We start from the raw sequence: 25,703 nt of genomic DNA, 5'->3' as shown, positions 1-25,703 counted from the left end.
AAAAATAAAGCATATTCAGAAAGCTACAAGCAATTTGTTAACGAATACCAACAGCTGGGACATATGCGGCCGAGTGGAGAGAACCGCAGTCCTTCGTGTTTCTTACCACACCATGGCGTCATGAAACACGATTCCACCACTACCAAGCTTCGTGTAGTCTTTAACGCCTCTTCTAAAACAAGTACTGGACTCAGCCTCAATGACGTAATGGAATGTGGTCCGAACTTACAGCATGACCTACAAACATTAATATTGACTTGGAGACAGTACAAATACGTCATTACTGCGGACATAGAGAAGATGTTCCGTCAGATTATGGTCAGAGAAGACCATCAACATCTTCAGTCAATCGTTTGGCGAGATTCACCTCAGGAGTCGCTACAGGAGTACGTTCTTACAACCGTAACTTATGGCACTAAGGCTGCTCCATACCTAGCAATGCGCACCCTGAGACAGCTAGCTAAAGATGACATGTCAAGGTACCCCCTTGCAGCCTCAGCGTTAGAAAAAAGCTTCTATATGGATGACCTACTCAGCGGACAAAATACACTAGCAGCGACTAAAGAGTTACAGACTCAGTTAATCAACATCCTCAAAGGCGCGGGGATGAATCTAAGAAAATGGTCAGCCAATAACCCTGAGCTTTTAAAAGACTTATCTACAGAACAGCTCGACAAGCCCTTTGACTTTAGGTGTTCGGAATCCCGAAAAACCTTAGGGCTTCAATGGACACCGTCGTCTGACTCATTTCTATTTACAAACAAAACAGAACTTTCTAGCAAATGTAACACGAAACGAGAGCTACTTTCACAGATATCGAAACTGTTCGACCCATTGGGCTGGCTCTCACCGCTGACAATACGAGCTAAAATACTTTTTCAAAAAACTTGGTCAGCAGGATTAGGCTGGGACGACGAAGTTCCTGAACTAATTCAAAGCGAGTGGACTGAACTTCAAAGCGACCTTCAAAAAGTAAGTCAGTTCAAGATACCTAGATATTTAGGAGACACACAGCAAACGTTCCAATTACACGGCTACAGCGACGCGTCAGAGAAGGCATACGCCTGCGTTGTTTACTTAGTAGCACGTGATAGTAAAGGCGAGCTCACATCGCAACTTGTTGCAGCGAAAACTAAATTAGCGCCACTAAAAAAGGTCTCCCTGCCACGATTAGAACTCTGTGGAGCCCTACTTCTTACTCAATTAATAAAATTGATTAAAGCGTCATTAGCGAACACAACTTGTCATGTATACGCCTGGACTGACTCCATGGTCGTACTGGGGTGGATACATGGTGACGCCGCTCGATGGAAACAGTTTATTGCAAATCGAGTTCGGCAAATTGTTGATGTAATTCCAGCTTCGAATTGGAACCACGTTAAGTCTGAGGAGAACGCAGCTGACTGCGCCACCCGTGGATCATCCGTCTCCAAACTACAGAGTAGCTCCCTCTGGTGGCAAGGCCCAGAATGGTTGCTTAATTTCGACCCAAATAACACAAGAAATAATACTTATGAAGCGCCAAATCTGGAAACAAAAAAGGTCAGTGTGAACGTAGCTTTACAAGAATCAAAATCATCATTCATAAATGAATTGTTAATAAACAATAGCTCCATCACTCGTGCCGTAAAGATAGTGGCATGGGTATCACGTTTCGCCGCTGCACTTCGTCACAAGGCTATAGAACGTGAAACTTACCTATCAGCTGACGAAATAAACAAAGCGTATCTATTAATAATTAAAAATACACAAGCTCAAGATTTTGAAAGCGATCTAGAAAGCATAAGAAGCAACGGCCATGTTCGATCAAACAGCAAAATAGCGACCTTGAATCCCTTTTTAGATAAAGACGGAATTTTGAGAGTGGGAGGACGCCTCAGTAACTCTAACGTCAGCAGCGCAGCCAAACATCCAATAATACTATCTAGTCACTGTCGTTTAAGTGACCTAGTTATCAACCAAGCGCACATCACTACCTTACATGGTGGACCACGATTGACCTTGTCCTACATAAGAGAAAACTATTGGATTTTAAGCGGCATGAGAACAGTCAAGCGACAGCTGAGACAGTGCATTCCATGCCGACGCTTCAGTTCAGAAAAACACCATCAAATAATGGCTGATCTTCCTCGAGCGAGAGTGACCCCCTCCCGCCCCTTCGCACACACCGGTGTAGATTTTACCGGTCACGTGGACTTGAAGCTAAGCAGGGGCAGGGGAGTAAAGACGTACAAGGGATATGTAGCTGTATTTATCTGCCTAGCGACAAAGGCTGTTCACCTAGAATTGGTGTCAGACCTTAGTACTCCAGCGTTTTTAGCAGCGTTCCGCCGTTTCTGTGCACGGCGAGGGACTCCCTGCCGCATGTACAGTGATAACGGTACAAATTTTGTCGGAGCGAAGCGAGCGATAGATAAAGAGTATAAAGAAATCTTACGTACCTTGAATACAGATTTCTTTAATAGCATCAATCACATGAACATTGAGTGGTCGTTCAATGCACCAGCATGGCCAAGCGCAGGTGGTTTATGGGAAGCCGCCGTAAAAGGCTTTAAAAGGCACCTAAAACGAGTCCTAGGTGAGCAGAAACTTACATACGAGGAGATGACTACTCTAATTCAGCAAATCGAAGCCTGCTTGAACTCGCGTCCTTTGTTTCCTTTAACAGAGAACCCAGAGGACACGTATTTAACACCTGGTCACTTTCTCATAGGTGACTCCTTACTATCAAGACCTCAGACTGATCCAGATAACGTTAGCTTACCTGCACGATGGCAACTGGTGCAGATCATGAATAAGCAATTCTGGAAGCTTTGGTCGTCCGATTATCTTCAGCATCTTCAGGCCCGGTCTAAATGGACCAGCCCTACTAAAAACTTCGAAATTGACGATATCGTTATTATAAAAGACGAAAATTTTGCTCCAGGAAAGTGGGCACTTGGCAGAGTTCAAGAATTACACCCTGGAAAAGATGGATACGTCAGAGTTGTATCTATAAAAACCGAGAACAACGTCCTTAAACGTCCTGTAACAAAGCTCATCCCCCTTCCCGTCGAAAAACCTATCGATGATACCCCTACAACGAAGCCAAGCGATCAACAACCCCAAGTATCTTCAAACAATGAGAAAAGGGCAAGCAGAAGCAAGCGTAGCGTATTTACAAACTTCATCTCTCTAGCATTGCTCTTATTGACTATGTTTATATCTCCATCTATGCAGCAAAACATTAATAGCAATGTGACAGCACTAGAAGATAATAGAGCGTTGTATTTTGACACGATTTCGAATATACAGTACATTCGAGATGAGTGGAGATTGGTTGTGTACTACAACCTTACTAGCTACTGGCAAGCATTGGAAGACATGGAGATGTACATTCGTCATTTAAAGAGCTTAACTTTGAATTTAAAAGGCATGTCAATCCAATCTAATGCACAGTATATGAGTATTGCTAACCAACTAGCGCATGAACTTACGGAAATTGAGCACTATAATCGACTCCTACATAGCAGCAGACGCCAAAAAAGAGGCCTAGTTAATGGTATTGGGTCCGTAGCGAACTATCTATTTGGTGTTTTAGACGACAACTTTGCTCTTCAATATGCTAAAGATATTGAAAAGATTAGCTACAACGAAAATCATGTTAAACAACTCATCAAGAATCAAACAACAATTATCGAAGCGGAATACAACATAATACAGCGAAACGAACAAATCATGAACAAACAATTCTCATTAATAAATACATATTTAAGAGAAACTGCAACAGAGCTAACTCAATTACGTAATGACGTCCACAATGGACTTTACATAACGTCGTCAGCTTTAGCAGCCAACATCATCCTAGAGAACCTGAGACGTATACAAACCTCACTTATTGATACCGTTACTGACATCACTCACGGGCGCATCGATACGCACCTGTTGTCTAGCGAGCAATTAGAGCAACAAATAAATTTTATATCAGGTCAGCTACATGGTGATCTGAAAGTACCTGTAGAGACACATAACATTCGTGACCTATACAAGCTACTCAAGGTATTCGCCAAGGTCTACAAAAAATACCTTATCATCGAAATTAAGGTCCCACTGATCAATAACGACATCTACGAGCTTGATAAGATTATCACCGTTCCACGCAACACAGAAGCAGTTTCCTACCTGACTGTACCTACTTACCCTTACCTAGCGTTTAATCTAAGAAAAGAAGCAGTTATATTTTTAACTGAACATGATCTGCAAACGTGTCTGCATGCATCTGAAGAGAGAATGCTATGCTCTTTAGATAAACCTATTTATGATTTAGATCTCAAGCAAAATTTATGTAACCTAAGTATAATAGATGCAGGAAAAATAACTTCGCCCTGTATGTACGAGCAAGCTCCTTGTAACAATAGGTGGATCAAGTTACACCTACAGAATGTCTGGTTGTACTCATGTTGCCACGAGTGCAACATTCGCACATTTTGTCCAGCTGGTATGACAGTCAGCACAATAGCGGGCAACGGCCTTCTCGATATAGGTCAAGGTTGCACTCTCAAGGGAGACTCATTTACGATATATGCTCATAACGACTTTGTGAAAAAGGTAAATATAGACTTAAATATCGAAGCCCCAAAGATATCAATTCTGAACAAACTGATAAACACCTCAACAATTAGCGATCTTACTACAGAAAGTCACCAGCAAGCTTATCATGAGATAATGGATGAATTAAATGTGGTAAAGCAAGAATCAGCATCGGATCTCAGCGTCCATGACATCCACCAGTACTCAATCAGCTATGGAATAGTTGTAGTACTTCTGATAGCAGCGCTAGTGGCAATCTTTCTTCGAGTCCGAAGGAAAAGGTCTCGGCGCGTGCAGCTTTCGAGACATCCAGCTGTCCTTAGGAGGGGACATCCGGTGAACATCGAGCGACAGTGTGTGTCTAGTGAACAAGAAGTGCAACCTCAGTGTAGTGAATTGCGTAAATCAGTGAGCATGGGCGTGTTAAGTGTTGACAGAGGCTCGGCGCCTCCTAAGCCCCCGCGGTCAGTGTCGATCTCTATTCCTTGTGAATCCCTCGGGGAAATAATTGAGTCATCCGATTAAGTGCTATTTATTTACTGGACAATATTATGGACACTAAGTTCACTATTTAAACTCTTATGTAACTCTATTCTATTACAAATCTTTACGTATTTAATAACTTCTTAAGCATCTTATCAATTATTTTTATATCAATGTTATTAACTAGCATAATTTTGAAGTTCTTAAGCGTTTCTATCTATGTTTTCACCTAGCCTATCTTTTTGAGCTTAATGTACAATCTAGCTTCTGATTTAGCATATTACTTTGTATCATTTTAAGCGATTTGTCCTTTTTCTTCTCTGATTGGCAAGATGTACGGGCTAACCGCACATAAAAATTGTACATTTCTTACTTGACCTAGTTTAAAATTAGCTAAGTTAGCTTTACGTCATTGCTCGTCACTATGCGTTACAATATTGGTGAATTCAATAAATCAGTGTACGTTCAACACTCATCGGGTTTGGTTATTAGCTCTCCTCGGAGCCACAATCCCTTCAGCGTCCCTTAGCGAATCCTTAATGTGTGGTTTACTACCGCTACAAATACAAATACTTATAAACTTTTTGCAACGTTTGTTAAAATTACGTACAAGATATCGAAATAGGGACAACCATTAGGGGGAGTTTGAATTACTAATTACGTAAGTAAAATTACGTCGCTTTTATAGGATTCTTTTTCTTGTCGTGTCGACAGCAAACTCACACAGCGTCGGCCCAAAACTTTACAGGATTAATAAATAAATAGTTATAATATTCTTATTGAATTTGCATTTATACATTTATAATCCGCGCCTTCTCTCTTAGTTCATTTGCAGCTTATAAAATATGTTCCTTATAAAAGCTTCTAAAAAGGGTTGTTAATCTCGCCACATACGAAGTACTTTACAAAGATAAAGTAAGAACCTGTTTAAACTTTATGGTTTTACCGGGGCTTTCTTACACTTCCAGGGCTATATTACTAGCTTTTCCCGCGGCTTCATCTGCGTGAAATTGTTTGTTTCAGAAAAACACGCGAGTCCCTATTTTAAACCGGAATAAAAACTATTCTGAGTCCTTTCCCTCTATCTCTTTATCAATCGGGTTAGTGGTTTAGACGTGAAACATAACAGACAGGCAGGCAGATAGTGTTACATAACTATTTACGTATGTAGGGATTTGCATTGATTAGGCTCGGAATAACTACTGGACCGATTTGAAAATATATTACACCGTTAAAATCCTACTTTATCCCTAATAAAAAGGCGATAAAATTTTACAAAAAGTTAGGGATCCATATGAAAACTTCAACATTGTTCGTAACTTCTGCTGTTTCTACTGTGAGACTCTGTAATTGGCTAGAGTTATTATGTATAAATTCACCTGTAACTGTAAATGGTAAGCAAAGCTTTTGAGTTGCCAAATAAAAAAAATATGTTTAAATATAAATGAGGGATTTACCTCGCTATTTTCAGCAATCGACACCTTATGTAACATATTTACTGACCGGGAGGTACGAAATTACAATTCAAACTCCTCACAAGAGTTTTGTCCCTTTGCACAACATCTAGCGTAGAAAACAGCAACATCAGAAAAAAAACGAAATAAGACGTTTCTTGTAGAAACTCAACTTTGAAATGTAATTGGTACCTACCTATTTCGTTTAATTTTAGGTGTGACATTTTAAATCAACTTTAAAATGCATATTCACGATGCGTTGTTGTGTACGCTCTTGTGCCGCCCCGCAACGCATCCTATGCTTGGCTCTAAGGACATCGCATTCGTGGATATAGTGCTCGAACACCAGCTACACCGCGACCGCCGCGTGGTCACACAGTCGCACTTTACGTGCTCGCGAATGACGCAGACATATCAGAAAATTTTATATTTATCTTTTTGGGACAGGGAAAAATACGATTTGATTGACATTTAAGAAAAACGTGCCTGTTACGTTTCTCCGTGTTTCGGTCACATTGCAAAAGTTTTAGGACTTAAGTAAATAAACACCACAACTTTTAATGACTGCTTGAATGCTGACCACGGTAAACATTTTATTTCCCTACTAAAACGGAAAATGTCACAAAGATTAAACATTCATTAATTTTAATAATTCAATAATTAACTTAGAGGTTAAGTGAGCTTTTGGTGCAGTAGGAACTATAAATTTAAGAATATAATATCAAAAATAGTATGTAAATTAGAATAGTCAGTAAATAAAGGTTTTTATTATTATATAAACATTGTTTTCATTAAAAGGTTTTAAATGGTGCAGGACATACAGTCATTAAAAATGTACAGGATCGTAGTTTCAGCCGAATTCCGTCCACTACTGGACAAAGTTGTCACCCGGATTTCCACTACGACCGAGCGACCGGGCGACCGGGTCGGTCGGGCGGCGGGTCGGCCGCGGCCCGCAACCAGTAAAACTCATTAAAACTAAAAAAAACTCATTAAAACTCATTTATTTCTGTAAATAGGCTTAAAAAAAGCACTTTTACACGTCCCAGTATTAACCCTACCACTGCTTCAGGACAATAAATGGGCCAGTGCTGAGAAGAAGCAGCGCAAGAAACTCAGTCACTATTGTCAGCCTCTTTTTCAAAGGTTTACATGCTTTAAAATGTACAAAGTTATAAATATCTATGCGAGCTAGGCAGTAACGTATCCCAAACATTTTTATCTTTTAAATAATCATCGACTTTATAGTAGCCCTTTTTCATTAAGGTACTTTTAATATGTGCTTTGAATTTATGAATGGGTAGTTCTACAACAGTTTGTGGTAATTTATTAAAGAATTTAATACATTTTCCCATAAATGAATTACCAATCTTATGCAATCTGAAATTTGGAACGGCAAGTTTATTTTTGTTTCTTGTATTAAAGTAAGCCGAATACTGCGAATCAAATAATAGTATTGCGCAACTGACACGATTGAATTAACTCATGTTGCTCATAATAATTGAATATCTCGAGTATTTCAGCAAATTATTTATTTGTTACGGAATACCTGAAGGTATACGAGTATTTTGCAGTTACATAAAAGCTTGCATGTTTTTTGTGATGACATAACAACCGACCTTATAAGTAGGTAATCAATAGTATTTTAATAATTTATTACATCAAATTATTTTTGTGCACATTATTTTCCGATTCATATTTGGAGGGTCCGGTGATTGCAGCCCACGGCCGCCATTTGCATGCCTATTTCTTTTTTGTTTCCATTTAAACATTTTTTTATTCGTTTCGTTTATTTTTTTCCAGATTTCCTGAACCACGGGGCTAGTTTCAACAAAAAATACGGTCAGTATAATGAGACCTCCTCAACAGCAATACTAACTCCCGTTAAATGTCATTTAAAATAAATAGTGCCTGAAACCTTCCCCTAAGAGAACCTTGTCCGCTCTCAAGGTAGCACTTTTCTTTGACTAATTTCTTTTGTCTTATCTAAGATGCACGATTTTCTATTGCACAAAATAGGCCTGGATGCAACATTCTTAATAACGGTCTCTACATTGAGGCAGGACCTAAGTTAAAATGAAAATCGTAGCATGGGAGCTGGTCGCGCCGGCCCCCAGTGCTGCCTGTGTGTCTGTGTGTGTAGCCTCCTCTACTAAGCACGAAACCTCTTCCACACTGCACATTTTAATAACGCGTCACAAACGAACCATAAATTGATTATAATAAAATATTTTATGATATTTATTTAAGTTAGGTGTGTGCCGGACGGTATGGGGTAGCAACCCTGTGCGGACCCTGAATACCGTACGCCGACACGGCGCGATGCGGGGTGCAGCGCGAGCGGGAGAGCGAGACGAAGGGGGCGGGGAGCGCAGAAATAATAACTCGGTTGTGGTTGAGACTGTGACCGGTTCCTCGGAGCAGTGGCGAGAGCTTGGTGTTGTAGCTTGTTGAGGAGAAAACGCGGAACTGACTGGGTCTTTTTTTTTTTTTTTTTTTTGTTTTTTTTTTTTTTTTTGTGAAGGGACGCGCGCTGGTAGCTTGAGGAGCTTTTCCAGCTTCACCGGGCAGAGTGGCGAGTACAGAAGGTACTCTAGCCGTTTGGCGATCGTCGGTGCGCATGCCGACGAGGCGCGAAGCCCAGGCTCGTCCGCGTCGGTCGCAGACCGACGTTCGCGATCGGGCCGTATCGAGCGCATAAGGCGCCCGATCAGTGGCGAACCCAACTAGAGGGTTGCCCACCGCGGTGTTGGACCAAAGTCCAGCCTACGGCGGGCTCACTCTAGTGGGCCCGATCGAGGGGACTACGGACGCGGCCTGAGGGCGCCACGGTAGGCTCGGACCTCGGCTCAGGCCGTGTCCGGGGGACGGATAGGGGAGAACCGGCCCGGTACGTGTCTGTACCGTCCGAAATGGAAAGCAGGGCCTCGTACTCGCCGGCGAGTACGGTGTAACGAGCTACTGTGTTGTGGAGTAGTTGGCGTGCTTAAGGCAGTGATGTCTGTGTTCAAAAATTCGGTAATAGGATCGTCCGGGTCGTCTAGGACATGCCTAGGTCGTCGGTATTGGGCAGCGACATCTTTCTGGGGTGTATACGTGGCGGCGCTAACGATAAGAGGGTTCTTGTGGTTGATCGCTTTATCAAAGTAGCGGCGAGAGGCTTCTTTCATAAAGTGATCAATCGATGGGATCCCGAAATCTCTATGGAGATTCGTATTACGCACGAACCACGGGGCATCCGCGGCTCGGCGTAAGAATTTGTTTTGGAGGGTCTGGAATTTCTTAAGGTCTGTGCAGGAAGTGTGAGCAAACACCGGACTGGCGTAAGTCAACACTGGACGGATGCAGGTTTTGTAAATTGTCAACTTATTTCTAAGTGACAATTTACTTTTCCTTCCAACTAGGTGGTAGAGTCGGTGGATGTAGTGGTTCGCACGGCTCAAGACGCGTCTGAGGTGCGGAGCGAACGATAATCTCTGGTCGAGGGTGACACCTAAGTACTTGGCCTCACTCTTCCAAGGAATAGTTTGGTCAAATAAGGTGAGATGGGTGGGGACATTAGGACGAGTGCGAACCGGAGGACGTCTCGCAGACAAAGCCCTAGAAAAGTACACTGCTGCACTTTTTTCGGGATTTACCTCGATACGCCACTTCCTGAACCATTCGCCTAATTGTGTGACTGCGCGTTGGAGCGCCAAGATGACGTAATTCCGATTACGTCCTGACTTGTAGAGTGCGGTGTCGTCCGCAAAGAGGGCTAAATCCGTATTCGGATATTTGGGGATGTCATTGACGTACAATGAAAAGAGGATGGGCGAGAGCACGGAGCCCTGAGGGACTCCGGCTCTTATGGGGCGGGACTGACTGGGTCCGGATGGCACCCCGATATTTATTTACTTTCATTAGAGTGAGAAAACCTAGCTGCCTCTCGCTCTAATGAAACAGCAAATCTATTGCCCTCTCTCTCTAATTTAGACCCCCCCTGGGCGGCAATACCGTATAGAGAGCCTGTTTTTTATCTATTCGGTGACCTATTTTTTAACTATGACCTTGACCTAATTCTTATCGGATTCTAATTAGCTCTTCCACTATTCTTTGGAATCTATGTTATTTATTTTCAGACAAATTACTTCTTACTATTCGATAGGTAAATAAAGGTACACAGGTACAGGGTTAATTACAAATAAATCATTTGTACAAAAATTAGGGCTCATTTGGCCACACTATTTCACATTAATTGCCTTTATGGCTAATTAAGATTATCACCAATTAAAAGTAAATAACTATAAAGATCTACACATAATTATCTATCTAATTTACATATTATAAATATGACTCGACATACATAACTAGACGAAATTACAGGTTTAATCGATATACATAAAACAAAGGGCTATCAAATTATACATTTCTATGGTTTTCTAAAATAAACTATGATTTATACATCTCCAACGTCCCACATACGCCTATTAATCAGTAATTAAGGACTCGACACATTACTAATTGAGAACCAACTAAGAGAAAGTGGACTGTATTACGAAGTCATCGAAATTTAAACTATACAAACTTTATAAAACGAAATAACTATGAAACAACTATGAAACAACTATGAAACAAAAACGAAACAATTATTTACAGCTATAAGTTTCTATTCGGGGCCGTCCGTCGTGCACATTCTCCCGCCGTGTAGCGCTGGTTGACTCGGCGCTACACCTCACTCGGTGTCACGACGGTCGATGTGGGCAGCACGACGAGCTTCTTGGTGGGGCGGCGCAGGACTCCGGTGCGGGTGGCGACGTCGGCGGCGCGCACGATGCCATCGCGCCCAGGGTAGACTTGGACGACGCGCCCCCGGGGCCACACGTTGCGTGGCAGGTTGGAGTCGGCGATGAGCACGAGGTCGCCGATGTTGAGCGGTGCTCCGCTCCCGTGCGGCTCCCGCCGGTGTTGGAGCTCCGGCAGGTACTCTCGGACCCAGCGGTCCCAGAACTCGTCGGCTAGCCGCTGAGCTCGCCTCCAGTGGTGGCGGCTGGCGACGTCTGCTTCGGTGAACGTCCCCGGCTGTTGGATGCGGCCCGACCCCCCGAGTAGGAAGTGGTTGGGGGTCAAGGCTTCGGCGTCGTCGGGGTCCACTGACACGTGGGTCAGTGGTCTGCTGTTGACTGTGTATTCTGCCTCGCAAAGCAGAGTGGCGAGCGTCTCCTCGTGGGGGTGACGCTCGCGCAGGACGGTACTGAGGGCGTCCTTGACGGACCGGACGAGGCGTTCCCACGCCCCGCCCATGAACGGTGCGCTCGGCGGTATGTAGCGCCATCTGATGAGGTGGTTGGCGGCCTCCTGCCGGCTCGCCTGGAGGGCGGCCCGCTGGAGCTCGACGTCGGCACCACGCAGGTTGGTGCCGTTGTCCGACCAGATCTCGGATGGTTGCCCTCGGCGCGCCATCATGCGGCGCAGCGCGAGGACGGCGGAGTCGGTGGAGAGTGAGGCCGCGACCTCCAGGTGCACGGCCCGGGTGGTGAGGCATGTGAACAGCGCCACATACCGCTTCTGGTGTTGTCGGCCCACGGTGACTGAGAGCGGCCCGAAATAATCGAGGCCGGTGTAGGTGAAGGGCCGCTGATGGTGAGCGAGGCGTCCCGTCGGGTGGTCGCCTGTCGGTGGTACTGCGGCCACCGCGCGCCGAATTCTGCACTGCTGACAACTTTTGATCACGCTGCGCACGATGGGACGAGCTCGGATCACCCAGAAGCGTTGTCGGATCTCGTTCAGGACTGTCTCCACGCCGCCATGGTGTAATTTCTGGTGCGTCCATGCCACGTAGAGTTTGGTGTACTGGTGGTTTCCATCCAGCACAATCGGATGCTTCTGTTCTTCAGCGATGTTTTCTGCGGCCGTGATTCTTGATTTCAGCTTAATCACCGGCTCGCACGGATCGAAGGCCAGCGCGAGTGAGCGCAGCCGGCTGTCATTGGACACTGCTTCTGTCTTCTTTAAAGCTTCTAATTCGGCGCCGAACGCTTCCTGCTGCACGGCGCGCACCCACAGCTCCTCTGCCCACACGATGTGCTCGGCGGCCAACGGCGGTATGACGTCTTCTGTAAGGACGGCTCGGCGCGGCGTGGGCGGCGCGGTCGGCTTGGCGACACGGCGCCACGTCGGGTCGGCTTCGGTGTTTCGAGTTGTCCGCTTGTAACTGTTGACGTTGGCGCTCTGCGGGCGCGCCCGGCGCAGCGGAGCACGGAAGCGGTGTATCGCCTGGAGGACTCTCGCCGTGGCGCGTATCAGGCGCAGCCACGACGAGAATCTGTGTGGTGACGGTAATGCCTCGGAGACTCTGGGCTCGACGATGCTTGATGCGACGGAGTGGGTCCTCTCTTCTCCGGTTGGGGCCGCCTGTTCTATTTTCTCGGCCGGCCAGCTGTCAGCAGGCTCATACAGGAACTTCGGTCCCGTGAACCACCGATGATGCTGCGTAAAGTTGACCGGCGCTCCTCTGGTGGCGTCGTCAGCCACATTCTGTTGGGTCGGCACCCACCGCCACTCCTTCGCCTGTGTGTCTTCCTCTATTTCTGCCACTCTGTGTGCGACGAAAGGCTTGAAAGAGCGGGGTCCCGCCCTCAGCCACGCGAGTACGGTTTTCGAGTCGCTCCAAAAGACTCTTCTGTCTGCTTTCAGCTGGTATTCGTCGGCGGCGGTGCGGGCCAGGCGGCAGCCCAGCACGGCGGCCTGCAGCTCGAGCCTTGGGATGGACGTCAGCTTGAGGGGCGCCACGCGTGCCCTGGCGGCGGCAAGCGTCACGTGCACTCTACCGTCTTCGTCTTCAGTGCGCCAGTAGACAGCAGCGGCGTAGGCCTTCTCGCTGGCGTCCACGAAGGTGTGCAGCTCGCGTCGGGTCGCCCGGCTGTAGCCAGGGTGACATCTTGGCAGGTTGACGTCTCGGAGCGCGGCCAGCTGCCGCACCCACTCACTCCAGTCCGTCGACAGCGGCGGTGGTAGGCGGACGTCCCAATCGACGCCTACGCGCCACGCCTCTTGTAGCAGCTGTTTCGCTACGATGGTGATGGGGGAGGCGAGGCCCAGCGGGTCGAACAGTGACATCACTGTCCGCAGAGCCTCCCTCTTCGTCGGAGTTTGCCCGCTGTCGACGTCAGGCACCCGGGCGAAGTTCAGATTAAATCCCAAAGTGTCGCAGGTCGGCCTCCAGGTGAGGCCCAGGACCTTCTCTTCGATGTCTTCAAGTGTGACGTCCCGAGTGGCGGCAGCTTCCGCCCGATGGACTTCTAGTACTTCGGAGCGATTCGAGGCCCACTTGGCCAAATGAAAATTGGCATCCGCGTGCACTGTGCGCACGTCGGTGCTCACTCTAACTGCTTCTTCAACTGTTTCAAAACTCTGGAGATAATCATCCATGTAGTGATGACGCACGATGGCTTCGGCTGCGTCCGGATGGTCGGCCCGATGACGCTCGGCGTTGTGATTCTTGACAAACAACGCCGTGCACGGTGAGCAGGCTGCTCCGAAGATGACCGACTTCATCCGGTACTCTGTGGGCGGTCCCTCCCGCCGGTGTGAGCGCCACAAGAAGCGCAGCGCATCTCTATCTTTCTCGTGAACTTGTATTCGCAGGAACATTTCTTGTATGTCCGCGGCGACGGCGACGGCGTGCTGGCGAAAGCGCATCAGCACCCCCGGCAGCGACTGCAGGAGGTCCGGACCCGACAGCAGGTGGTCGTTCAGGCACGTACCCTTCGTGCGAGCGGCGGCGTCGAAGACTGGCCTCACCTTCCCGGGCTTGGCTGGATGGAGCACCGGGAAGTGAGGCAGGTACCAGATGCGCCCGGTGGTCGATGGTGCGGTGGCGGCTTCCTCTGCGTATCCTTTTTCTATCAGCTGTGTCATCTGCCGCTCGTACGCCGCCCCGAGCTCCGGCTGCTTGTCCAGCTTGCGCTCTGTGCTGTGTAGGCGCGTCAAGGCCTGGTCGTAATTGTTGGGCAGCTCGGGGTGGTCGGTGGCCCAAAGTAGGCCCGTTTCGTAGCCCGCTGTCGGCAGCTTGATGGTTTCACTCTCCAGGATGCGAAGCGCCCGCTCTTCGGGGTCGGCGCGCGTTTTCTTGGGCGTCACGCCCAACGATTCGATTGCGAAATGCTTCTTGATCATTTCTTCTATTCTATTGTCGCTCTCTTCATTGAGCCTGTATACGTGGTGGACTGTGTGCCCCAGGCTCCGGCTGCTTGAGCCGTGGAGCACCCACCCCAGGGGTGTGCGGGACGCCACCGGTTCTGTTGCGGCGCCACGTCGTACCTCGTTGGCCAGTAGGAGTTCCCAATTGTCCTGCCCGATCAGGATAGTGGGCCGCGCCTCCGCATACCGCACTCGCGTCTCGATATCTTGAAGGTGTTGATATTTTGACAAGTCTCGGTCAATGTGCTGGGCCGCCAGTCGTAAGTTCTTGATAGTGCGGCCTCGCAGGGAGTGCTCTTCATCCTGCCCTCGTAGCACAAGTTTCACTCGTCGCGAGTCGGTACGCGTGACGCGGGCCCCCGCTATAGCTTCTATGCTCAATGGGTCTATGGGTCCTGTAGCGCCCGCGCGCTTAGCCAGGTCTTCGTCTATGAGTGTGACTGTTGAGCCGTCGTCTAATAGTGCGAATGTGTCTATATTGGCCTTGGGGCCCACCACTGTCACTGGTAGAATTTTGAGGAAACTTACGGTTGACTTTCCAGATGAGTTTGCTGCTGTCACTGTTTCACTCCGGTTGGCTGGCACTTCGGGTCTCTTGAAGTGCAGTAATGGGTGGTGGGTCCTCTCACAGCCGTCCTCTCCACACTGACGGTCTTCACACTTATGCCCCCCTCTCCTGGGGTTCAGGCAACGGAAACATAGTCGATCCGCTTTCGCTATGCTCCATCGTTCACTGTTGTTCGCACGCACAAATTTTCTACATTTGTCGGCACTATGGTTCGGTAAACTGCACACTGGACACTTTTCGCTTCTGTTGTCGCACTTTTCGCTGTCACTCCGACTGTTGTAGGCGCGCTGCGGCCGGTTGCGTGGCGCCGCGCGCTGCTGCTGCTCCTCGGCGCCGCCGACGAGCTCGGGGTCTGCGTACTTCCCGCACGCCTCCGCCTCCCTGGTCACGAAGCGGTGAAGGCGCACGAGGTCCGGCTCCTCTGGCGGCTGGTCCCGGCTGAAGTCGAACCACCGGTACCGCAGCGACGGCGTCAGCTTCTCTGTCACTTGCTTGACCACTTCCGGATTGTACATGTACTGCGGCTGCTGGAGTGCGCGGAGTGTAGCGACGCTGTTTTTTATTCGACTCGCGAACTGTATTATGTCCCGCGGCGCATCTGTAGGCTTCTGTACGTTGCGAAGTCGTTCGATCTCGGCGAGCGCAATCGTCTCCGGTCTGCCGAATCTTGTCTCGAGTTCGCCGATTATTTCCGCCGGGCTAGTGTTTACTATGAGTAAACTGCTAACCGCTTCCTTGGCTTTTCCTTTCAAAGCCCGTCGCAGGCGGGCTGTATTCTCGATTTCTGTGAAGTATCTCTCTGTTTCTTGATAGCCCGCTCTGAAGGCGAGCCAGTCGAGATGCGAGCCCCCGAAGGGCATCAGTTCTCCGATGAATCGCGGCGTGGCCCCATGTGGGCGCGCGGCCTGCGCGATGGCGGCCGCCAGATCGTTAAGGTCGAATTGTCCCTCGGACCGATGATACCCCGTTGCTGCTGGCGGCGGCTTCGATGACGACGATTGCTTCAACTGTACGCTGTGCGGCGGCGCCACGCCCGATAGCGGCGCGGCGAGCTGCTGTGCGATCGATACGCCGGTCGGCAGCGCGTGTGGCGCGCCGGGTGGCGGCGGTGGTGCGTGTGACACGCCGGGCGGCGGTGCATGTGGCACGCCGGGCGGCGGTGCTACGCCTGTAGACTGTTGCGGTGCACTGAGCGGCGCGGCGGGCGGTGGCGGCGGCACTGTATTCAGCCACTCGGCCACTCGCGCCTGGCCCAGCGATTCACCCGATGCGACCGACTCGCCGTCCTGGCTGTCCTCCTCCAGGACGGCAAGCCTGGCCTCTTCCAGCTCCAGCTTGAGTCTGGCTATCTTCTGTTTGGCGCGCGCGATCCTTCGCGCACGGTCTGATTTCGTCGACGACGCTCTTGCTGCGTCGTCGTGCTGCTGTTGCGACGACGGTGCTGGCGGTGGTGGTGGCGCCTCCGACGGGGAGCCGGGCGGCTCGATATGCCGCACCGGTTCCGGCGCTGACGGCCTCGGGGCCGCCACTGACTGTGACGCGGTCGCGGGAGCGCTCTCCTCAGGGCGCTCCTGTGCCTCGATCGGCTCCGCGGGTCTGCCTCTACTCCGAGTCACCGGCATTTTACTACGCTCCCCTTGCTTCCGGTTATGAAGCCGATGAAATTTCCCACTCGCTTTTGCTGCCGAAGTGTCCAATCCGGCTCCGAATGGACCAATGTGCCGGACGGTATGGGGTAGCAACCCTGTGCGGACCCTGAATACCGTACGCCGACACGGCGCGATGCGGGGTGCAGCGCGAGCGGGAGAGCGAGACGAAGGGGGCGGGGAGCGCAGAAATAATAACTCGGTTGTGGTTGAGACTGTGACCGGTTCCTCGGAGCAGTGGCGAGAGCTTGGTGTTGTAGCTTGTTGAGGAGAAAACGCGGAACTGACTGGGTCCGGATGGCACCCCGATATTTATTTACTTTCATTAGAGTGAGAAAACCTAGCTGCCTCTCGCTCTAATGAAACAGCAAATCTATTGCCCTCTCTCTCTAATTTAGACCCCCCCTGGGCGGCAATACCGTATAGAGAGCCTGTTTTTTATCTATTCGGTGACCTATTTTTTAACTATGACCTTGACCTAATTCTTATCGGATTCTAATTAGCTCTTCCACTATTCTTTGGAATCTATGTTATTTATTTTCAGACAAATTACTTCTTACTATTCGATAGGTAAATAAAGGTACACAGGTACAGGGTTAATTACAAATAAATCATTTGTACAAAAATTAGGGCTCATTTGGCCACACTATTTCACATTAATTGCCTTTATGGCTAATTAAGATTATCACCAATTAAAAGTAAATAACTATAAAGATCTACACATAATTATCTATCTAATTTACATATTATAAATATGACTCGACATACATAACTAGACGAAATTACAGGTTTAATCGATATACATAAAACAAAGGGCTATCAAATTATACATTTCTATGGTTTTCTAAAATAAACTATGATTTATACATCTCCAACGTCCCACATACGCCTATTAATCAGTGTTACTTCGATAGTGAGTGTAGTGGAAGTTTATAAATGAAAAGAGTGGACTGTATGAAATTAATTATCTATTCGGAAGTTATAAATTTACAATGTTATCGAGACCGTTTAGTGCAAGGTCGTTGAAGAGAGTGCGTCAGGATCGTCTTCTTCGATGTTCGCTCGCGAACCGAACATTGCTCGTTCGTTCGCCGAACGCTCGCCGCTCCCTCCGGTCACGCCGCCCGCGGGCAATGTCCGTGAGTAGACATGCTCCCCGGGTTGAAGTGGAAACTTCAAGAAATTGGTAGAGGGCATATATTGTTGAAGCCACGGCGGATAGTCCCCTTCTTTGTCTTCAGTTCGGCGACCCTCACCACGCCATCGGAGCCCGGGTAGGTCTGCACGACGCGACCCAGCAGCCAACAGAGAGGTGGCAGCGCCTTATCCTTCACCAGAACCAGGCTCCCCACAGTGATGTTCCCTTTGGATGTGGACCATTTTGTTTTCTGCTGTAGCAAAGATATATATTCTGTGTTAAATCTCTTCCAGAAATGTTGTCTTATGAACTCCACTCTTTGGAATCGCTCCAATCTGGTAATGTTGCCGTTGTCAGTCACCTGTGGATGTGGAACGGATGTGAGTGACCTTCCAATTAAGAAATGTGAAGGAGTTAGGGCAGAGAAATCAAGAGGTTCAGGTGAAAGAGGAGTGAGAGGTCGGGAATTTAGAATGGCCTCTATTTGAGTTAGGCACGTAACCATTTCTTCGAACGTGAAGTGAGTTAACGTTAGAAGTCGCTTTAAATGATGCTTGGTTGAGCGAACTGCGGCCTCAGCAACGCCATTAAAATGAGGGGAATAAGCAGGTACAAAATTAAAATCGATTCCTTCCAGTGCAATGTCATATTCAATATTTGAAGTTTGCAAAAAGTGACGCAATTGATTGCAAGAACCGACAAAGGTAGTGCCGTTATCAGACAATATACTACGAGGCTTGCCACGGCGCGCGATAAAACGATTTAAAGCAGCCATGTATGCTTCCTTGGTGAGGTCCGAGACAAGCTCCAGGTGAACGGCTTTAACAGCTAGGCAGACAAAAATGCAAATATACGTTTTTATAAGTTTACATCCTCTACCCTTTCGATCAGCAATAAGTATCGGACCGGCATAGTCGACACTGGAATTTAAAAATGGATATTCAAGGTTACTACGTGAATTAGGAAGCTGTCCCATAATGGGTTGTATATTCTGTGCTTTATGTCTAAAACACACTGTACATTTTTGCACTGTGGCTCTTGACAGGTTCCTACCTCCTAACGGCCAATATTTCTGACGTATGTTTGCTAATAATAATTGAGGGCCAGAGTGTAGTAATTTTTTGTGAGTTGTTTGATACAAAATTTTTGTCAAGTGATGCTTGCTACATAAAAGCATCGGATGCTTTGTGTTGTAATCATAAGGCGAATTATCCAATCTACCGCCGACGCGAATGATGTCGTCGGAATCTAAAAAAGGAGATAAGGATATTAATCGATTTTTAGAAGGCAACGTATTCCCGGATTTCAGAATCAGGTATTCATTCTGAAACATTTCATATTGAGCTGTACGTATAATGCATTTCAAAGATGATTCAATTTCCTGATTTGTCAGACAACCTTGTAATTTATTATTTTTATTGTTTAAGTTGTACATATATCGTTTAAGGTAGGCTAAGATTCTTTGTAAATAATTAAAATTAGAATATTTGTGTATTAATTTTTGTATTATAGTGTGATTAATCAAGTCAGGAATTTGATTATTTGATTCGTTTACAAGATTACAAATCAACTCTGGCAGATCCTGTTTCTCGATACACTTGGACAACTTCGGCCAATAGCATTCATCTTGTGATAAGAATGCAGGTCCCGACCACCATAATTTGGAATCGCTGATATTATCAGCCTTCACCCCTCGAGAAACAAGGTCCGCGGGATTGTCCTTTGTTGGCACATAGTTCCATTTTGACCCTAAAGTGGTGTCTTGTATTTCATTGACACGATGTCTTACAAAAGGTTTTAGATCAGTAGGCGAACTGGATAGCCAACCCAGCACAATCGTCGAATCGCACCAAAATATGCAGCGGCTAATCATTGAAGTAAGGGATTCCCTTACCTTAGTACACAGTCTTGCGCCTAAAAGTGCTCCACATAGTTCGAGTCTTGGCATTGTTGTGGGTTTTATGGGGGCTATACGATTTTTAGAAGTCAATAAACGTACCGTGACTGCATTCGAGCTATCTATAGATCGTATGTATAAACAAGCGCCATATGCCATTTCACTGCTGTCTGTAAACACGTGTATCTCGTGACTTATGAAATTATCACATGAAAACCATCGCGGAATGCGCAGAGAATTCAAACATTTCAATGTATCTACAAATGAACACCATTGATATGCCACATCCTCAGGTACGGTATCGTCCCAATCGCACTTATTTAACCATAGTTTCTGTATGACTATTTTTGCTTCGACAACACAGGGTCCAATTAAACCCAGCGGATCAAAAATCTGACTTATTACCGATAGAATATGCCTTTTTGTTACGTCCGTAGGAGTTTCAATGTTTATGGAAAATGATAGAACATCTTGCCTACAAATCCATAACAAACCTAAAGTTTTCGATGAATAATCATCCGACAAATCTAAGTCAAGGTTGCAATTGTCTTCAATATCTACGACTTCCTTCAAAATATCAGGACTATTAGATTGCCATTTTCTTAAGTTTAGCTTTGCCGAAGCCAATATTGCCTTTATTTCCTGACAAAGTTCAACTGTCCCACGAATAGTGTCCGACCCAGTCAATAAATCATCGACGTAAAAATCATGCTGTATACTACGTTTGACTTGTTCATTATTCGTGACGTCAGCGAGGCTCACAAGACACTTGGTCGCGAGATAAGGTGCCGACGCCGTCCCGTAGGTGACCGTATTTAACGTGTAAGTTTTAAGCGGCTCGGAGGGATTCTTTCTAAATAAGATACGTTGTAGGGAGCGTTGCTTCGGATCTAGTAAAATTGCTCGATACATTTTCTCAACATCTCCAGAAATTATATATTTGTGTTGCCTGAACCTGATTAAAATTGAAAATAAATCATTCTGTACAGTTGGACCGACGTATTGGATGTCGTTGAGTGATACGCCTGACGTAGACTTAGCAGACGCATCAAAAACTACTCGCAGCTTCGTTGTTTTGCTAGATTCTCGCAATACGCCATGGTGGGGCAAGAAATAACTAATTTTATCCCGATCACCGTTTGATAAGTTTGTGTCCTCCGTCATGTGACCCAAAAATTCGTACTCATCCATGAAATCCATGTACATACGTTTAAATGTAGCATCGCGCTCGAAACGTTTCTCTAAAGTTAAAAACCTACGTTTAGCCATAGCGTATGAGTCACCGAGAACGCCGGGATCCGCACTGAGCGGCATGGTAACAATAAACTGACCGTCCGGACTACGTTTGGTATTTAACGTGAAACTTTCTTCGCACGCGCGTTCATCCAAAGAAAGACAATGTTTAGGAGAAATTGAATCTAGCTCCCAAAATTTTGATAATTCTATGCTGTCTGTTTTTGAAAAATTACAAAAATGTGAATAATTAACGTTTAAATTATTATTAGTAGGTACGGAACCAGAAATTAACCATCCTAATTTCGTTTCGCATAATTTTGGCAAGTTTTTTCCTAAATTTATGTGATTGCTCTGAATTACATCCCAAAATATTTCAGCTCCTAGCAGAATATCTATATCTGTTGGAATGTTGAATGATGGGTCCGCTAAAATTAGTCCTGTAGGAATTGGTATGCAATTTATATTTATGTAGGATGCTGGCAATTTTTTAGTTATTTCAGGCAAAATGTGGCAATTAATTTTAACTGAGTACTCATTATGCATTGATTCGATGGTGAGGTTACAAGACTGTGTACTAGTACTACTTATATTGTTAATACCTTTAACCCTGGAACTGTTGCCAACTCGGGACAATCCGAGCTTGGTACACACGGCGTCAGTAACAAAGTGAGCTGTACTACCGTTGTCGAGCAGGACTCTGGCGCTGTACCTTTGACCTTTGTCGCTCACCACTCTCACCACAGCTGTGGAAAGCAAGATATGACTTTGAGAATTAGGTTGTATATCTGCAGAAAACGAAACATTGTTACTAGTAGTAGGCATTGGATGACGTTCTACTTTATTGTTGGATTGGTCTAAGTGAAGTAAAGTGTTGTGCTTATCTTTGCAATATTTGCAGCATGAAAACCTACAGCGCTTTTCTACGTGGCCTTCCCGTAAACAGTTCATGCATACCCCGAGATATTTTGCCTTTTGTAATCTATTTTCTACAGTAAGACTTCTAAAAGAATCACATGAGTAAAGAAAATGATTATGTGAACATAATGGACAAATAATTTTATTTTTATTTTGCATATTACTATTATTACTTATATTGTGTTGATTAGATGTTATAATAAGGCTTTTTGATTTGTTTGTTTCTGAGATTTGTGTTGTATTTGATTTTTTATTGTCTTCTATTGTTTCAAGTAAGTCGGCTTTATTGTTAATAAATGTGCAAAACTGAACTAGTGTTGGTGAATGAGGCAGAGTGTTGCGATACTCCTCCCAATTTCTAAACGTGATAGAATCTAGTTTTAGAGCCATTAAATAAATAATGAGCGTGTCCCAATATTGAGTGGGTTCACGCAGCGCTTTTAACGCCCTTATATTTTTATTTATAACGTCAATTAGTTGGCGCAAAGCAATACTAGACTCATTGCTAATGGACTGAGCGTTAAATAATGCCTGAATATGGTTGTTTATCAAAAGGCGACTATTGTTGTATCGATCGCATAATAGTTCCCATGCCATTATATAATTGTCGCTATTAAAATCAATATTTTTAATAATTTCGGCGGCTGCTCCCCCTAGGGACGCACGCAAGTAATGGAACTTGCTTATGTTATCGATACTATTGTTGTTATGGATTAAGGAGAGAAAGGTGTCTCTAAATTCCAGCCAACACTGATAACTTCCATCAAAATGAGGTAGGTCTATTTTAGGTAAACGTATAAAATTGCTTTTCGCCCCACCTGATACCTCGGAGCCTGATACGGAACCTGCAGAAAGCTTGTTCTGAAGTTGCTGACTGGCCTCCAGGAGCTTTCGCGCCTGTGCAACCAGCGGATAAAAGGTGTCTTCGAATTTGAAGCGCTCGGCATAGGCCTCCTCTGGATTGTCTGATAGCAGCTCAATGTCGGTCTGTAAATCATTAAATTCATCATGTAAGCTTTCAAATTTATTAAATCGACCTTCAAGTTCGAGAACCTGTAGGTCCGAGAGTTGTTTGCAGCTTTTTATAACTGTCATGTAATTGCTGAAACTAGTAAGCTTAGCCTTTACGGAGCCGCGCTGTTTAATTAATTTTTCAGCCATTGTGGGTAGGAAAAATAATTAAGGGCCTATGAAAAAATCTAATTGGTGCGGACGTAAATAAAGATCGTGCGTGAATTAATATTATTCGTATGAATGGGCGCTCAGCTGATGCAGTCTAACGGTAGCGATGTATCTATAAGTATAGTAATATCTACGAAACTGACCCGTGCGCTTATAATTATTGACAAAAACTAGTGGCGGCAGTACGGGCACCGCTAGCGGAAAGGAATGACGTGCGAATTAATTAGCTTGCGCCAACTCAAATAAAAAGCAAGAAAAGTGTTGTGAATTGGACTTATGCAAGAATTAATTAAGTAACGGAATTTAGGAAAAGATGTAAATGAGGGATAAATTGGAAAGAACTCACAAAACACCCGTATCCTTATCCAGAAATTCCACAGGTGACTCTGATCTTCAACTCCTCGGATAGCGATGGTGACACGGCGCAATAGATCGGCGGACGTGTCGCGGGGTCAAAGTTTGATACCGCAGTCGTTTCTTCAGCGGGATTCAGTTTTCCGGTAGATGGACCAATATGTTACTTCGATAGTGAGTGTAGTGGAAGTTTATAAATGAAAAGAGTGGACTGTATGAAATTAATTATCTATTCGGAAGTTATAAATTTACAATGTTATCGAGACCGTTTAGTGCAAGGTCGTTGAAGAGAGTGCGTCAGGATCGTCTTCTTCGATGTTCGCTCGCGAACCGAACATTGCTCGTTCGTTCGCCGAACGCTCGCCGCTCCCTCCGGTCACGCCGCCCGCGGGCAATGTCCGTGAGTAGACAATCAGTAATTAAGGACTCGACACATTACTAATTGAGAACCAACTAAGAGAAAGTGGACTGTATTACGAAGTCATCGAAATTTAAACTATACAAACTTTATAAAACGAAATAACTATGAAACAACTATGAAACAACTATGAAACAAAAACGAAACAATTATTTACAGCTATAAGTTTCTATTCGGGGCCGTCCGTCGTGCACAAGGTGTGTTTGTATTTTGTATACGTGTATGGTAATAATATTGACTTAAATATTTTAATATAGATATTATGTTTTTAAATAACAAAAAATATATTAAATTATAACCTCTAAAAGTATTTCTAAACACAATGCCTATAAATTTTAATGACAATTACTTTATAATAATCATAATATCATTGCGATAAGACGATGGATACAGCCCATTTTGAAGGCTCCTTTCGCGCTCTACGACTTGACATCTCGTACTCGTACTGTGTTCCTTTACGTGACCCTACGTAATGATAATTTAATTTTCAACTATATGCCCGTACCCCGTACCTACACACTCTTATAAGCTCGGGTCGGTAATAATTAGAAAAGAAATCTTCTTTTCTAATTATTGTGATCGAAAAAATCTCTCTACTTATGTTTTCTTGATCAATAGGTGATCACAAACAAAACATTTTATTTAATGCTCACGCACTCGCTATGACGCACTTGAAACTCAGAATAGCTTCATTAATGCAAAAAACATTATTTATCTCCGATCCCTCTTACATAGCCGACGAGCATTGAGCCGCGTCGGACACATGCACCATTTATTATTTATCATTCAGAAAAGCAAAAAATAAGAGCTTAATATTACTGCACGTAACGAATCATTCTCGGCTGATGACGTAGCACATATTCGTAGCCGCTACGGCCTACGCGTTACGACAGTACGTAGCGGGAATGCTACGACACCCCTACGGCTGCGCTACAGTCAATCTATGGAGTTGTCAATTAATTTTAATTTAATAAATAATAATGTACCCAGGTAACTCATGTTCACAAACTATCTTCATTGTTAGTGTATTTTGTTGTGTTATAGATGTACATTTGACAATAGTCCACGTTTGCCTGCTGTAGTAGTTTGTAATGAAAATAGCACCTATTTAAAAAATACAAAAGGATGCATGAACCCTTTTGCTTGGTTTTGTTTCTGAGCTGTATGTTGTTTCTCAAAATATCCTACCTTTTGAATTCTTGATAGGTATAAGGTCTGTAATCATTTGAAAAAGTATTTACTCGTAATATGTATCATACATTTTTGTATCACTGCGTGTTAATGACACATGTTGACACAGGTGCTATTCAAATTTTCACGCTGTGCGTGAATTATCATCAGATTTCACTGTCAAATAGCACGTAGGTATGTTTTGAGAATTTTTATTGTTTAAATATAATGGAATGACATCGAAAAAACGTTACTACAAATACCGAAGTTGTCAAAAATCAATTTGTATAAAAAGAACCCGTGTAACGTTCGGCTGGAGCAACAATCAACAGGTCGGTCCCGTGGCGGCGTCGGACGCGTCTCGAGGAGCGGGCGCGCCGCGTGACCGGGACGCCCCCCGGCGCGGCAATTAGACAAACAATACGCCCCTGATATAACTAAATGTATCTCCAGCTTCACCTGGCAATTCGTTCATGTCTAAAACTCTGTCAA

The 25,703-nt window shown here is 45.5% G+C and overlaps 2 protein-coding genes across 9 annotated transcripts in view; one reads left to right on the top strand and one right to left on the bottom strand.

Annotated features, from left to right (window-relative positions):
* Positions 1-25,703, top strand: part of LOC135086827 (hepatic leukemia factor) — a 206,919-nt gene that overhangs the window by 127,982 nt on the left and 53,234 nt on the right. For 5 of the 6 annotated variants that reach the window (XM_063981630.1, XM_063981632.1, XM_063981631.1 and 2 more), the window contains exon 2: positions 8,310-8,348. The exons of the other annotated variant lie outside the window; for it this stretch is intronic. In XM_063981630.1, the coding sequence (XP_063837700.1) occupies positions 8,310-8,348 (39 nt within the window). The remainder of the gene's footprint in view (positions 1-8,309; positions 8,349-25,703) is intronic. 6 annotated transcript variants of the gene reach the window in all.
* Positions 17,839-23,715, bottom strand: LOC135086775 (uncharacterized). 3 transcript variants are annotated; one of them, XR_010260598.1, is made up of 4 exons: positions 23,616-23,715; positions 22,906-23,074; positions 21,853-21,915; positions 17,839-18,400 (listed from the first exon to the last, which is right to left on the bottom strand). XR_010260598.1 is itself a non-coding variant. In XM_063981564.1 (3 exons), exons 1-3 carry the CDS (start codon positions 23,246-23,248, stop codon positions 18,393-18,395), a joined length of 414 nt encoding a protein of 137 aa, XP_063837634.1. In that variant the 5' UTR covers positions 23,249-23,305; the 3' UTR covers positions 17,839-18,392. The 3 variants fall into 3 exon arrangements, 1 of the variants encoding a protein (XP_063837634.1); XR_010260599.1 differs by having other exon boundaries at positions 23,623-23,715; XM_063981564.1 differs by lacking the exon at positions 23,616-23,715 and having other exon boundaries at positions 22,906-23,305.

This window comes from Ostrinia nubilalis, chromosome Z (assembly GCF_963855985.1).
Source record: "Ostrinia nubilalis chromosome Z, ilOstNubi1.1, whole genome shotgun sequence".
In the NCBI taxonomy this organism is placed as follows: domain Eukaryota; kingdom Metazoa; phylum Arthropoda; class Insecta; order Lepidoptera; family Crambidae; genus Ostrinia; species Ostrinia nubilalis.
This window is presented reverse-complemented; position numbering and strand designations above follow the sequence as displayed.

Bases quoted from the DNA above. Each gene is read 5' to 3' on its own strand.
- LOC135086775 (XM_063981564.1), bottom strand. From the start codon at position 23,248: ATGGCTGAAAAATTAATTAAACAGCGCGGCTCCGTAAAGGCTAAGCTT. The intron at 21,916-22,905 runs GTGGGGCGAAAA...TGCTTTCCACAG, and splicing joins ATCAGGCTCCGAGGTATCAG to CTGTGGTGAGAGTGGTGAGC.